Raw genomic sequence first — 13,555 nt, 5'->3', positions numbered from 1 at the left:
CTGTGTTTCACTCTCTCTTTGTGTATTAACCTCTCTTTTGTTTGAGCACCTCCATAGCACTTTGTCATCCCCTGTGAGTATTGTTTTGGTTATGGTGTTTGTGTTTGATTGCTTGTGGGAAAAGGGGGAACCAAGACAAGTCGCCCATGGGCATACACTACCCGTAGGTAGACTTTGTTAAATACACTAGTTAGAACTGGGCGGACCACCCACTGTATTTTTGGTTAGTTAGTTAGCTGTTGTTAAAGTAGGCTAGTCTAGCTTAGGGGTGTTTTTGAATACTTATTGTTTCTTTCCTTGGGTCCAGCTCAGCCCCTTTTCCTGCTCCCCCCATTACCGTGTGTTTACAAATAAACCTTGAGTTTGACGGTAGATTTCAGTTGTCCTGGTTATTTCGTTCACACTTTTACTTTTTCACTATTATAATTTGCATGAGTTGTGTTACGGGTCTCATTACCATCCCCCTAGACTGTCGGGCCAAAAGGGATTCGTAACAAAGACATTACACATTACTACTTCCCCCCCCTCCCCCAATGTGACATTCTTGCTCTTAGCTCCAATTTACCTACTCAATGTCGAGCAACTTTTAATTTGAAACATAACATAATTACACTTGAATAATGCAACCAAACCATATTACACTCTTCAATAATGCAACAATTCATAATGTGCAGACAATTAAAGGGTTTATTTCTTGTTTATCCACACATTAAATTAGCTTGCACAAAAATAGCACAGCTGGCTAGCTACTGCTAGCTAATAATGTTAGCATATCAAGCATAAAGGTTTACTCCTCTCATACAAATATAAAAGCACAGTACAGTGTGGTTCATAGTATAGAAATACAGTGCCTTGCGAAAGTATTCGGCCCCCTTGAACTTTGCGACCTTTTGCCACATTTCAGGCTTCAAACATAAAGATATAAAACTGTATTTTTTTGTGAAGAATCAACAAGTGGGACACAATCATGAAGTGGAACGACATTTATTGGATATTTCAAACTTTTTTAACAAATCAAAAACTGAAATATTGGGCGTGCAAAATTATTCAGCCCCTTTACTTTCAGTGCAGCAAACTCTCTCCAGAAGTTCAGTGAGGATCTCTGAATGATCCAATGTTGACCTAAATTACTAATGATGATAAATACAATCCACCTGTGTGTAATCAAGTCTCCGTATTAATGCACCTGCACTGTGATAGTCTCAGAGGTCCGTTAAAAGCGCAGAGAGCATCATGAAGAACAAGAAACACACCAGGCAGGTCCGAGATACTGTTGTGAAGAAGTTTAAAGCCGGATTTGGATACAAAAATATTTCCCAAGCTTTAAACATCCCAAGGAGCACTGTGCAAGCAATAATATTGAAATGGAAGGAGTATCAGACCACTGCAAATCTACCAAGACCTGGCCGTCCCTCTAAACTTTCAGCTCATACAAGGAGAAGACTGATCAGAGATGCAGCCAAGAGGCCCATGATCACTCTGGATGAACTGCAGAGATCTACAGCTGAGGTGGGAGACTCTGTCCACAGGACAACAATCAGTCGTATATTGCACAAATCTGGCCTTTATGGAAGAGTGGCAAGAAGAAAGCCATTTCTTAAAGATATCCATAAAAAGTGTTGTTTAAAGTTTGCCACAAGCCACCTGGGAGACACACCAAACATGTGGAAGAAGGTGCTCCGGTCAGATGAAACCAAAATTGAACTTTTTGGCAACAATGCAAAACATTATGTTTGGCGTAAAAGCAACACAGCTCATCACACCATCCCCACTGTCAAACATGGTGGTGGCAGCATCATGGTTTGGGCCTGCTTTTCTTCAGCAGGGACAGGGAAGATGGTTAAAATTGATGGGAAGATGGATAGAGCCAAATACAGGACCATTCTGGAAGAAAACCTGATGGAGTCTGCAAAAGACCTGAGACTGGGACGGAGATTTGTCTTCCAACAAGACAATGATCCAAAACATAAAGCAAAATCTACAATGGAATGGTTCAAAAATAAACATATCCAGGTGTTAGAATGGCCAAGTCAAAGTCCAGACCTGAATCCAATCGAGAATCTGTGGAAAGAACTGAAAACTGCTGTTCACAAATGCTCTCCATCCAACCTCACTGAGCTCGAGCTGTTTTGCAAGGAGGAATGGGAAAAAATGTCAGTCTCTCGATGTGCAAAACTGATAGAGACATACCCCAAGCGACTTACAGCTGTAATCGCAGCAAAAGGTGGCGCTACAAAGTATTAACTTAAGGGGGCTGAATAATTTTGCACGCCCAATTTTTCAGTTTTTGATTTGTTAAAAAAGTTTGAAATATCCAATAAATGTCATTCCACTTCATGATTGTGTCCCACTTGTTGTTGATTCTTCACAAAAAAATACAGTTTTATATCTTTATGTTTGAAGCCTGAAATGTGGCAAAAGGTCACAAAGTTCAAGGGGGCCGAATACTTTCGCAAGGCACTGTACCTTCCTAGGAAGCAAACTAAACAAAATTATTTCTGAATTTTTCTTAGCTACATCGTAATAGCTGCATCAGCTAGTTAGCTGATAGCCATGAATACGGCCACACAAATTTAGTTTGTCTTCGGTATCAATTCTATTTGAACTATCATTTTATGGAAAAAAACTATGAGAAAATATGGGAAAATAAATAATGAAATGTTAACTATATTAATCAGCCCGTGTAATCATCTGCCAGAGAGTAGCCACAATCATCCCAAGTAATATATTCGGGCCATATAACTCACACCGGAATCAGACAGAGCTCAATCGCGCATCCTAGCCATAAGTAATACTGCCAAAGGCGGGCCAGACTTGGGCTACATGAAGTCGGCTGAGTCTGAATCTCAGCCGATTGCCCCGACTCTCAGCCGGAATTGGCCCAGATCCACTGTGCTAGCTGTTATGTTAGCTGAACCATAGCTAGATACGTTTTAGGCCTACATTACAACTTTAGTGTTTTAAACTTACCTTAGAACAAAGCAGGCGTAATTTTATCAATATCATGAAAGTCATTATATTATATGAGGTAAAAAGCAAACTGCGAATGAAAAGCAAACTGCTTGCAAAGCTAGATTGTATCTTGCCTGGATTATCAGTGCAGTCAAGGGGAAAAAACACCATTGAGATTAGCTTTTTTTTAAAGCTACGGCATCAATTTCAGAGTGTAACAGGCTTTTACTGCAATTTTCGGGTGAAAACTCAATAAAAAAAGTCTGAAATATAATTCAAATGTTTATAAATCTAATAAAATATAATTAAAACATTTCATTTTTACTGTATCAGTGTTGGGCACAACACGACAATTCCGTTTACACTGCCCTGCATGGAGGGGGGACACTGGGGGCCAAGTGCGAGTGTCGTGTGTGACCTCCGGACGTAGTAGTCAAGACTTGACAAGTTCACAAGTTTACATTACAGTAATAAGTATAGTCTCAGGATTTTGTTCGATACCTCTCAAGAATCTCCAACTTTCTTCAATGTAAAAAAGGGCCTATGTCTGCATACAGCTGGCTAACGCAAACCTTTGCAACCCTCTGCTCCTGCACCATCTCTCTCTCGTGCTCTCTCTCTCTCTCCAGATGCACAGTGACTCATCGACCCCTCCTGATCACAAACAGGATGGGAGGAGAGGAGAGGAGAGTATGCACAGTCACGAAGCTCTGTGTGCCTTTTAGGAACATCTCTCCATGAAACGGAGGACTGCTATGGTACCAGTACTACAGGCTGATTCTCCAAACTGATGCCTGGGGTGCTGCAAGGTGTGTGCACACTGATATTCTCCGTAGGATTTTCATTTACTGTCAATGTCAACATTTAACAGCCCTAGCGAAGAACTGATGATAGAGTGCTAGGATTGAGATGAACAAAAACATTGTATATTTTAGGCATTCTACAGCCCCTTTTCAATGTCCCCTCTTTGGCCCTCTCATTTTTCCCTGAGAGAGTTTTTCACACATTCACAGGAGTGCTGTTATGGAGACACTAACGTGATCTGGACAGCAATATCATTGGTAAAACATAATGACAACTTAAATGACTTAAAAAATGCCATGCTTATTAAAGAGCAACTGAACTCGAAAATCAACTTCTCAGGTTTAAAACGGCCTATTGATATTAGTCAGAATAGAACAGGCTGATATACAGGAGGGTTGGGTTTTGATTTTGATCATGCCCACTTCCCCACTAACACGGGATAATACCTAAGGAGAATTGTCATGCACAGAGAAACACCTGCAATGAATGCACTCTATCTGCTACGCTGATTGAGCTCTATATAAATCGTAGCAGCCAGAACCATTCAGTGACACAGACCTGCCCCTTACACAGCACCTCGGACTTGTTTACATAAGACAACACTTCGCCAATGTTATGTTGAAAGAACACTTGGCCCCTAGCCCTTTTTGGAGTTGCCACTTGCTAATGTGTTCAATAGTGATAACTTGAGTATGCGAGGTGCTTGACATGGACTGAAATAGGTGCCGGTACAGTGGTAGGCTTGATTACCAACAACGTCGAGACGGCCTACAGGGAGGAGGTGAGGGCCCTCGGAGTGTGGTGTCAGGAAAATAAACTCACACTCAACGTCAACAAAACAAAGGAGATCGTGGACTTCAGGAAACAGCAGAGGGAGCACCCTCCTATCCACATCGACGGGACAGTAGTGGAGAAGGTGGAAAGTTTTAAGTTTTTCGGCGTACAAATCACGGACAAACTGAAATGGTCCACGCACACAGACAGCGTGGTGAAGAAGGCGCAACAGCGCCTCTTCAACCTCAGGAGGCTGAATAAATTTGGCTTATCAGCAAAAACACTCACAAACCTTTACAGATGCACAATCGAGAGCATCCTGTCGGGCTGTATCACTGCCTGGTATGGCATCTGCTCCGCCCACAACTGTAAGGCTCTCCAGAGGGTAGTGAGGTCTGCACAACGCATCACAGGGGGAAAACTACCTGCCCTCCAGGACACCTACACCACCCGATGTCACAGGAAGGCCAAAAAGATCATCAAGGACAACAACCACCCGAGCCACTGCCTGTTCACCCCGCTATCATCAAGAAGGCGAGGTCAGTACAGATGTATCAAAGCTGGGACAGAGAGACTGAAAAAGCTTCTATCTCAAGGCCATCTGACTGTTAAACAGCCATCACTAACGTTGAGTGGCTGCTGCCAACATACTGACTCAAATCTCTAGCCACTTTAATAATAAAAAATTGGATGTAATAAATGTATCACTAGTCACTTTAAACAATGCCACTTTATATAATGTTTACATACACTACATTACTCATCTGATATGTATATACTGTACTCTATACCATCTACTGCTTCTTGCCTATGTCGTTCGACCATCACTCATCCATATATTTATATGTACATATTCTAATTAATTCCTTTACACTTGTGTGTAAAAGGTAGTTGTTGTGAAATTGTTAGATCACTTGTTAGATATTACTGCACTGTCGGAACTAGAAGCATAAGCATTTCACTACACTCGCATTAACATCTGCTAACCATGTGCATGTGACCAATAACATTTGATTTGATTTGATAGCCTACTCATTTTGGGTGCCGGTACTGTTTATATTTAGGTGCAGGAACGCTATAATACTTTTTAGCTAATATTCTATAAGAGGTGCAGGAACTCAAGCAGTAGAAAATGTGACCTGCCGGTACTCAGTCCCTATGACCTCTTGCCCAAGTGAAGCACTGAGTCTGTTTTGGGCAAAATGAAAACAATTGAGATGATGTGCACTTGTCTCCCAATTGCCACTTGTCCATTTTCTCAAATTCGAAATCCATTCGCGAGCATCTTGTCACAACGCAACCGATTTTGTAACAGGATTCCCTATGAAACGCTGCCAGACAGATGCACACTCTGGTAATAGATAGTGAGAAAGTTGTAAAACAAAACGGCACCGAAGCACACACGTCACACTTGTCAGTGACTTGATGGCTTGCCTGCTTAATGCGCCTGCTAGCTACTTCTAGCTAGCTTCATTGACAAACGCAGATGGAATTTAGCTAACTAGATGTAAAATTGCGTGGCAAAAATAATGACTAATTTCTTGATTTATCTTAGAAGATTTCTGACTATTTCGAGGAAGTGTTAGTGGCTATGTTGTTGATACTGTTTTTTGGTCTCTCCTGGGACACCGCAGCAGCTACAGTGTCTCAACAGGGACAAACAACAGTAACTGCCAGAGTACGATAACACACCCACATTGAACCACACCCCCCAAGACTGAAATCTTAATGAGCACCATAAAAACACATGCAGAATCTGTGATTTCAGTCGCTCTTTAAATTGTGTTCTGTTTTTGTGGTAAATGTAGCTAATGAGTCGTAAAACAAGGACATTTTTAAGGAAATGGGTTCTAGAAAATCTATAGGGGGACCAGATATTGTGAAGTCTATCGATTAGGGTCCAATCTCCTCACTTTGACATGAGCTTATCTTGGTCAACATCTTCTGCAATCGATGTCCGTGGTTTTTAAGCTGTTTTGTCATTTTGCCCCATTTTTAACAAAGTCAGACAGGGTTAAGACGGAGAGGCAATGGCTGTGTCCTAAATGCCACTGTGTTCCCTAGGTTAAACTATAAAGGACATAGGGTGCCTAGACCTCTGGTCAAAGTTAGCAACATAAAATAAATAGTTTGCCATTTGGGACACAACCTGTGTCAGCTCCACTCTCGATACTCTTAACAATACCAGGTTGGTTCATTCCATGCAGCTTCACTCTCGGTCCTCTTAACAATACCAGGTTGGTTCGTTCCATGCAAGAGCAGGCACACTCCAACCAGTCTCTGTAAGCCTGTGCTACAGTGTAGGAATACTCCAATTTGATTGCGACAGGATATAAACCCCATCACATCTAACTGGTTGTGCCTTTATTAACTTAATTTAATTTACTTTATTTGCCAATGTATTTAGTTATCTATTTAAAACTTGTGTTTTGCAAGCTAATGCATAGTTACCGACCCATGCTTTGGCATCTAGCTGAGGTACCCACTAATAACAATATATCAGCGGTCACCCCATAAATTCACCAACTAATAGTTGTGCTCAATTCCATTTAAACTAATGCATTCTGAGAGCACTCTCCACAGGCACTCTCAGCAGCATGTTCTGCTACCGTTTTCAGAAAATTATCCCTCTGTCCCCATTCAGGGACTAAAAACCACTGGGATGAATTGAGCCTTATTTGGGTTTGGACTATGACAATGCCAATACAGAAAATTAATAATTATAGGGCTTGGCTCTCACTATACTTCCCTCAAATACACATTTTCTAATCACACACACACACACACACACACACACACACACACACACACACACACACACACACACACACACACACACACACACACACACACACACACACAGCATCTGTCTCTGATTTCCCACTCCTGAGGTAAAGGATCTCTCCCTCACTCCGGTTCCCTATAATTGCAGCTAATTATCAACAAATAGGACAAATATGACAAATCCCAGCCCTCCGTCACTGTTTGCCTTGTTTTTTCTGGGTGTTGGACAAGAGTGAAGATGGAGAAAAAGATAGTCAGAAAGATAGAGGGAAAGAGAAAGGGAGAAAAGGGTAGATGAGGCGAAGGAAAAGAGGACTTAAAAAAGAGGGAGGTAAATGCGTAGGCATAAGCAAGAGATTCACAGTAGGATTAAATCAATCGAAAAGAGTGTGACAAAGTCCATAGGAGGGATTGAGCCAGGAAAACGGTCCCGACTATGTTACCCTGTTGCTATTGACGACGGCAGCAGCCCACACACAGGCCACGTCCATTTAGTTCCCAGCATGCCTCGCGATGATCTTCATGGCTCACAGTGCCACCGCTGTCTGTCTCATTTCCGTAGAAAAAATTCTAGGAGGGCTACAGCCCATCAATGGCTGTTTGATTAGATCCTCACCTACCCCACACTACTTATGAATATTTATTAGCAGCGTCGCCATCGAATGAACGCACATCTCCCCTGCTCTCATCCCGGCACTCATCTTCAGTATCTTTTTGGACTCTTAATTTTTCTTATGAATATGTCACCGCCAGCCATAATGTCTAGCCATAAAATGACAGCTCTCCAGATAATCTGCTCATTGCTCCTTGTCTGCTATTGAAAGTGTCAAAACACACTGCAATTTGTCTTGTTGTTCTTTATTCTCCATGGGAACCAACAACCCTAAGGAGGACAGGAAATGAAAACAGAGGATGTGTATCAAAGCGACACAGTTAACAGGAAATACATTTTGCATTAATTTCAGCTCAGGATCAATGTCTGGTCGCTTAATGGGGGCCTCGTAAAGGATGCAGGCGGTATAGATGGCCAAGCTGCCATATATGGAGCCATATCACCGGAGAGAGCCCAGTGTACCAGAGACACTATGGTTTCTATAAGATCCGGGAGATTTCAGGTTCGGTTCAATTCCTTTACAATGAAACATGATGCATGTTGGGTGTTGGATGATGAGCTCAGTATTCTCTTTAGGGACTTTACGGGGTAAGATCTAACTATACAATATCACACAAATGCTATTCAATAAACAGCCTCAGTTGAATACCATCGTAATGTTACATAACATCACATTGAAGCAATCCAGCATCCAGATGACTTCCGGGTATAAAAATCATTTTGGGGGGGGGGGTCAGTTTTATACTTCGTTCGACACCGATATAGTCAGTGTTGGATGTTCACAGCGCAGAAATAGAGTAACTAGAAATGGCAACCCCATTCAAGTCAATAATTCTATGGTTCCCAGCTTGAAACAGACAATGAAACAGGACTTACATCACTGACACCAGCCTCCAGGATCGTCACACCAGTTTCCTTCTCCAGCTGCTTCTTCTGCTGAACTGCTTGGGAAGACACCAGCACAAGACCAGAGTTGTGTGTGAGTGGAATTAGTAAAGAAAAGAAACATAACGTAATGAGTAAGTGGAAAGTGAAATGAGTGAGTGGAATGAGTTGTGTGTGAGGAGAATGAATGACGCAGAAGAACATGTTTGACCGTCTAATTCTTGAAGGGAAACAGGAGAGCGCGACCGAAAGAGTGTGTGAAAATTAAAGATAGATGACCACACAGTGATTCTCTCACAGTTTATTGCAAAGTTTTCACCCAAAAGGTCTTTGTCAACATGTGACTTCAACTCAAACTCCAGACTCATCAGTGACCAGTCAAAGTTTCACTTATTGTTGGCTACGGTACACATGCAAGAGTTAGCCCAACTACCCTTCAGATTTGAAAATGTTCTGCAACATCAGGGTGATCAAGTTAAGATCCTACACCTGTACATGACCACAGAATACCCTACAGTACAGTGTCTAGAATCGAGCACATAGGCATCGCACAACGGAAACGTTCTTGTTACTTTGCTCTGACGATTATTAAAATGGTTGTAACGTGGTTTATGAGCAAGACCTTTGCACACTGTCAGCTGTCGGGGTACATATGTAAGATCTTAATTTGATCACCCTGTTGTTGCAGGAAGTATATTCAAGGTATAAAAAGGCTTCTAAAGTTTGTAGTTGTTACTTTAAAATGTCCTACTTGATTTGCCCTAACAATTTTTTTTATCAACTCCTCCAAAATGTCCATTCATTATTCACACAATAATTCACATTTCCTGTTGCTGCAGGTTAATTTTGTCTTCTGTGAGAAACTGGTCAAATTAAGATTGTATATCTGTACCAATGAATGTTTAATATTTATTTGAATGTAAAAGTGCTAGTCGATGTACTGCGTAATTAATTTCTCTTGGTTCTCGCTGTAGTTAATAGGATTGCAATATGAGTTTGATCCATAAATCTATTAAAGGATGCCCCCGCTAGTTCTAAATGCAATATTTAACAAAGATATTCTCACACAAATCAAAGCAAGTGGCATGCAACATTTAAGATCATACACTCGGCAGACTTGTTTTTTTTCTGTGCATGTTTAGCCTTTGAAACACTCACTTTGATGGATACATTTATATTGAAAAACAAAATCAAAGGGGTCTTATGCCAAATTATATGGTGAAAAGAGAAAACAGAGTATAATTTTAATTGAGTTTGTTAGCATGTGAACTGGGAAATAGGGGGAAAAGAGAAATAGGGAAAGCCAGAGAGAGAGAGGGTCCTTTAAATCCCATTCCCCCAGATTAAGGGTATGCAAATGACCCTGAAGAGCTGAACCTTACCTCACTCTCCAAATTCTGCAAGGGCCTGTTTAATTAGTATTTTAATCAATTCCAATGATTCCACACACTTGGCAATTTATGCAGCATTCCATATAATTAAGCACGTTACTTTAGTGCCATCATTAGGAAGGCTAATTACAGCCCTCTCTCTCTCCCTCTCCCTCTCAGTTTATTGTCCGACATCCTGCAAGCGCTGATCACCCTATCGTCTCATCAGCGATCACCATAGTGATGGCGACGTCTTGAATATATAGTCAGGACTTATGGAGTGAAGTCTGGCGGGAGGAGGGGGGGGGAAATAATAGGGGGGGGGGATCCATTCAGAGCACAGATATCCATTAGGCCAGCAGGCATCAAGCAAGCTACAGTACAGTTCATTAAAATGTCAACAAAGATTGCAGAGAGTATAGAAAATCAGTTGTGGGGAGTAGCAGCCATCTTGGATCTGTGTATCTACCTGTTGTGATTTAGGAGGGTCAAATGAGGAAGCTATCTTGGTTCGGGTGGCAGGTAGCCTCGAGGTCAGAGCACTGGGCCCATAGAGATAGATAGAGGACTCATCTTTATTTCTGTGCCATTATAGCGTCTGTGATAGCATGGCCAGCGCCATTGAGGCTACAACCCATAGGAATCCCCACCCAGTTGACTACTTTGACTACTTTAAAATGGCGGAAGAAGGGTAGAAGCCCTCAATGGCGCTGCATATGCTAAAACAGCCTTTTGTCTACAAGAGGCCTCCATCATTCTCTATGGTTGGGCCAGTAACTGAAATGTCACTGGTTTTAATCCTGGAGCCGACAAGGTGAAACATCTGTCGATCTGTCCTTGAGCAAGGAACTTAATCCCAATTGCTCCAGGCGTGTTGGACAATGGTGACCCTATCCATGACCCGTCTCCCTGCGGGTGTCTTAGGGGGAGTTGGGATGTGCAAGAAATACATTTCCATTACACACTTGGAACAATGAACACTTGTACAAGTGTGTAACAGGTCAAATATAAACACCCCACAAATTATTATTATTCAACCTGGTGGTGCTGGTGTTATTTAGGAGTGGGTAATAAGGCAGCCATCTTGGATCAGTGTGTTATTTTGGGGTGGGGGGTAATGAGGTAGGTAATTAGGGCCAGCTGGGTGGGAGGAGCGGGGCAACAGAAAGGTCACACTCAGCATTTAGTCTTAAGGAGGACCTCTCAGGGAGCTGATCACTTAGGTATAATAAGAAGTGGAGACTGCGTCCAATACGTCTAACCGTTGTTTTCAAGGTAATCTACTCACGTTCACATACTCCGATTCATGGACAGTCTATATCCAGGTTGTATCCGGTTTAAACGGATCAACATCACATGCACACTAGCACTCAGTGCACACAGGGATTACCGAGAGCAGCGATGACTTCATCACATCATCCAAAAACATGGCAGACATTAGATTAATATAAAATTCGCCGGTGTGATGAAAAAGACTAAACGGCTTCAGCAACAATTATTTGAATAATTCAATAGATATTTTGTGCACAAAGGTGATGACTAAAGTGTCTTATTAGGAATTTTCAACTTCACTATGTGGCTATCTAAGGGCATTTTCTTTCTGGGCCTGACATCTATTAAACTGCAGTAACCAAGAAAAACTGTAGTAAAAACTGTAGGGCCAGGGTTCTGGTGCTTCTAGACCAGAACCCTGGCCCCTTGGAGCTGTGGCTGAGTAGAGAGCCAGTCAAAACATTGAGTTGAGCCTGACATCAAAACACAGTCTAACTTCTATCTGCTGGCAGTTTGCCTGACAAGCTAAAAGGACACAGTGTTTGCTAAAACCAAAGAAGCCTGAAGGTCACTATCTATCTCTAGTTGAACTTTTAACTCATCGAACTCATGTACCCAGCTAGCACATTTGGTTCTTTGGGAATTGTGGGAACGTATGCTTTTGTTTTCACATTGGTTGTGGGAACAGAGCAATACATTTCATGACTGGTAAAACAAAACATTCTGAGAACAGTCGTGGAAATTAGCCTGTTCTGGGAAATTTTTGTTCGGAGGTTCTGAGAACATTTTACTCTGGTTCCTTGAAAGTTTCCCTGGGAGGGTTTATTAATGCTCTGAGAACTGAAATTATATTTTAAATGTAACCTTTATTTAAATAGGCAAGTCAGTTAAGATCACATTCCTATTTACAATGATGGCCTACCGGGGAACAATGGGTTAACTGCCTTGTTCAGGTGCAGAATGCCAGATTTTTGCCTTGTCAGCTTGAGGATTCGGTTACTGGCCCAATACTCTAACCACATGTTTGTTAATAACTTAAAACATTCACTGAATGTTTCTATAAGACTGGTAGCATATTTTGGGTGAACTTGTTTGAATTTTAAGCACAGATAGGACACATGAAAATGAATTTCCTTTAGCATTAATCCTGCAAACACATGTTTTTTTATTGTGACACAGCATCACTGGTGACCCATCATTCAGCGCAGGGAGTTCTGTTTTAGCTAAAAGGGGGGTGGGGGGCTTACCTGTTTTGCATGTTAGTCCTTGAAAATTCAAGCCTCTTGGCTGCTGCCATAGAGTTACATTAGAAGTGCCCATCCAAGAAGGCTCAAGGTCATTGGCCACAGATATAAATGACATCAAATCTCATTATCTCTACAGTAGCTTTGATTAGACTATCAGTCATCATCATGAATCAAGTTGACAATCTACTGGCAAATCCTTTTAAATCTTTGTCATGTGAAGAGAAATAATGAAGAGAAATTATAGATACAACGTATCGGTGCTCATCGGCCATTGGACATAAACATTTCACAACAATTTGGAAATCACAAATTCAACAATGAGTGGTTTAGAAGGAATCAGTGACAGTGGCTAACTACAAACATCGCAAAGCAACCACTAGCCTGCTATTCAGTGGAATGGTTGTGTGGTCCCAAATCTGGGATTAAGTGTCTCTTTTCCAAGTTTAAAATGATAAACATTCAAAATTGGCCATGCTGTCAATGAAGCATGATTTGGTCTGCGCTCAAAACAACTGTTAACTCGAAACTGCGAAAATCTGACTTCAGTGAGTTCAAGTCAACTGGGAATTCTGGAAAAAACGAGCTCTGACTGTGAAATACGTTTTGAACGGTCATCCAACACGGAATTGTAAATCGGGAACAAGCTTTAAGAAACATATGGTTATCAGAATGTTATGCGATAGCTGGGTAAATAAACTCATCATAAAAAGAAACGTCCTCTCACTGTCAACTGCGTTTATTTTCAGCAAACTTAACATGTGTAAATATTTGTATGAACATAACAAGATTCAACAACAGACATAAATTGAACAGGTTCCACAGACATGTGACTAACAGAAATTGAATATTGTGTC

The 13,555-nt window shown here is 41.4% G+C and overlaps 1 protein-coding gene across 1 annotated transcript in view; it reads right to left on the bottom strand.

Moving 5' to 3' along the window:
- The window catches only part of LOC139420438 (receptor-type tyrosine-protein phosphatase N2-like), a 303,402-nt gene that overhangs the window by 100,411 nt on the left and 189,436 nt on the right, over positions 1–13,555 (bottom strand). Inside the window, exon 11 of the mRNA XM_071170577.1 lies at positions 8,804–8,868. Coding sequence (XP_071026678.1) covers positions 8,804–8,868 — 65 coding nt within the window. The remainder of the gene's footprint in view (positions 1–8,803; positions 8,869–13,555) is intronic.

This window comes from Oncorhynchus clarkii, chromosome 11 (assembly GCF_045791955.1).
Source record: "Oncorhynchus clarkii lewisi isolate Uvic-CL-2024 chromosome 11, UVic_Ocla_1.0, whole genome shotgun sequence".
Lineage (NCBI taxonomy): Eukaryota > Metazoa > Chordata > Actinopteri > Salmoniformes > Salmonidae > Oncorhynchus > Oncorhynchus clarkii.
Note: the sequence above shows the minus strand (reverse complement) of the source record. Positions and strands in the feature narration are given on the sequence as shown.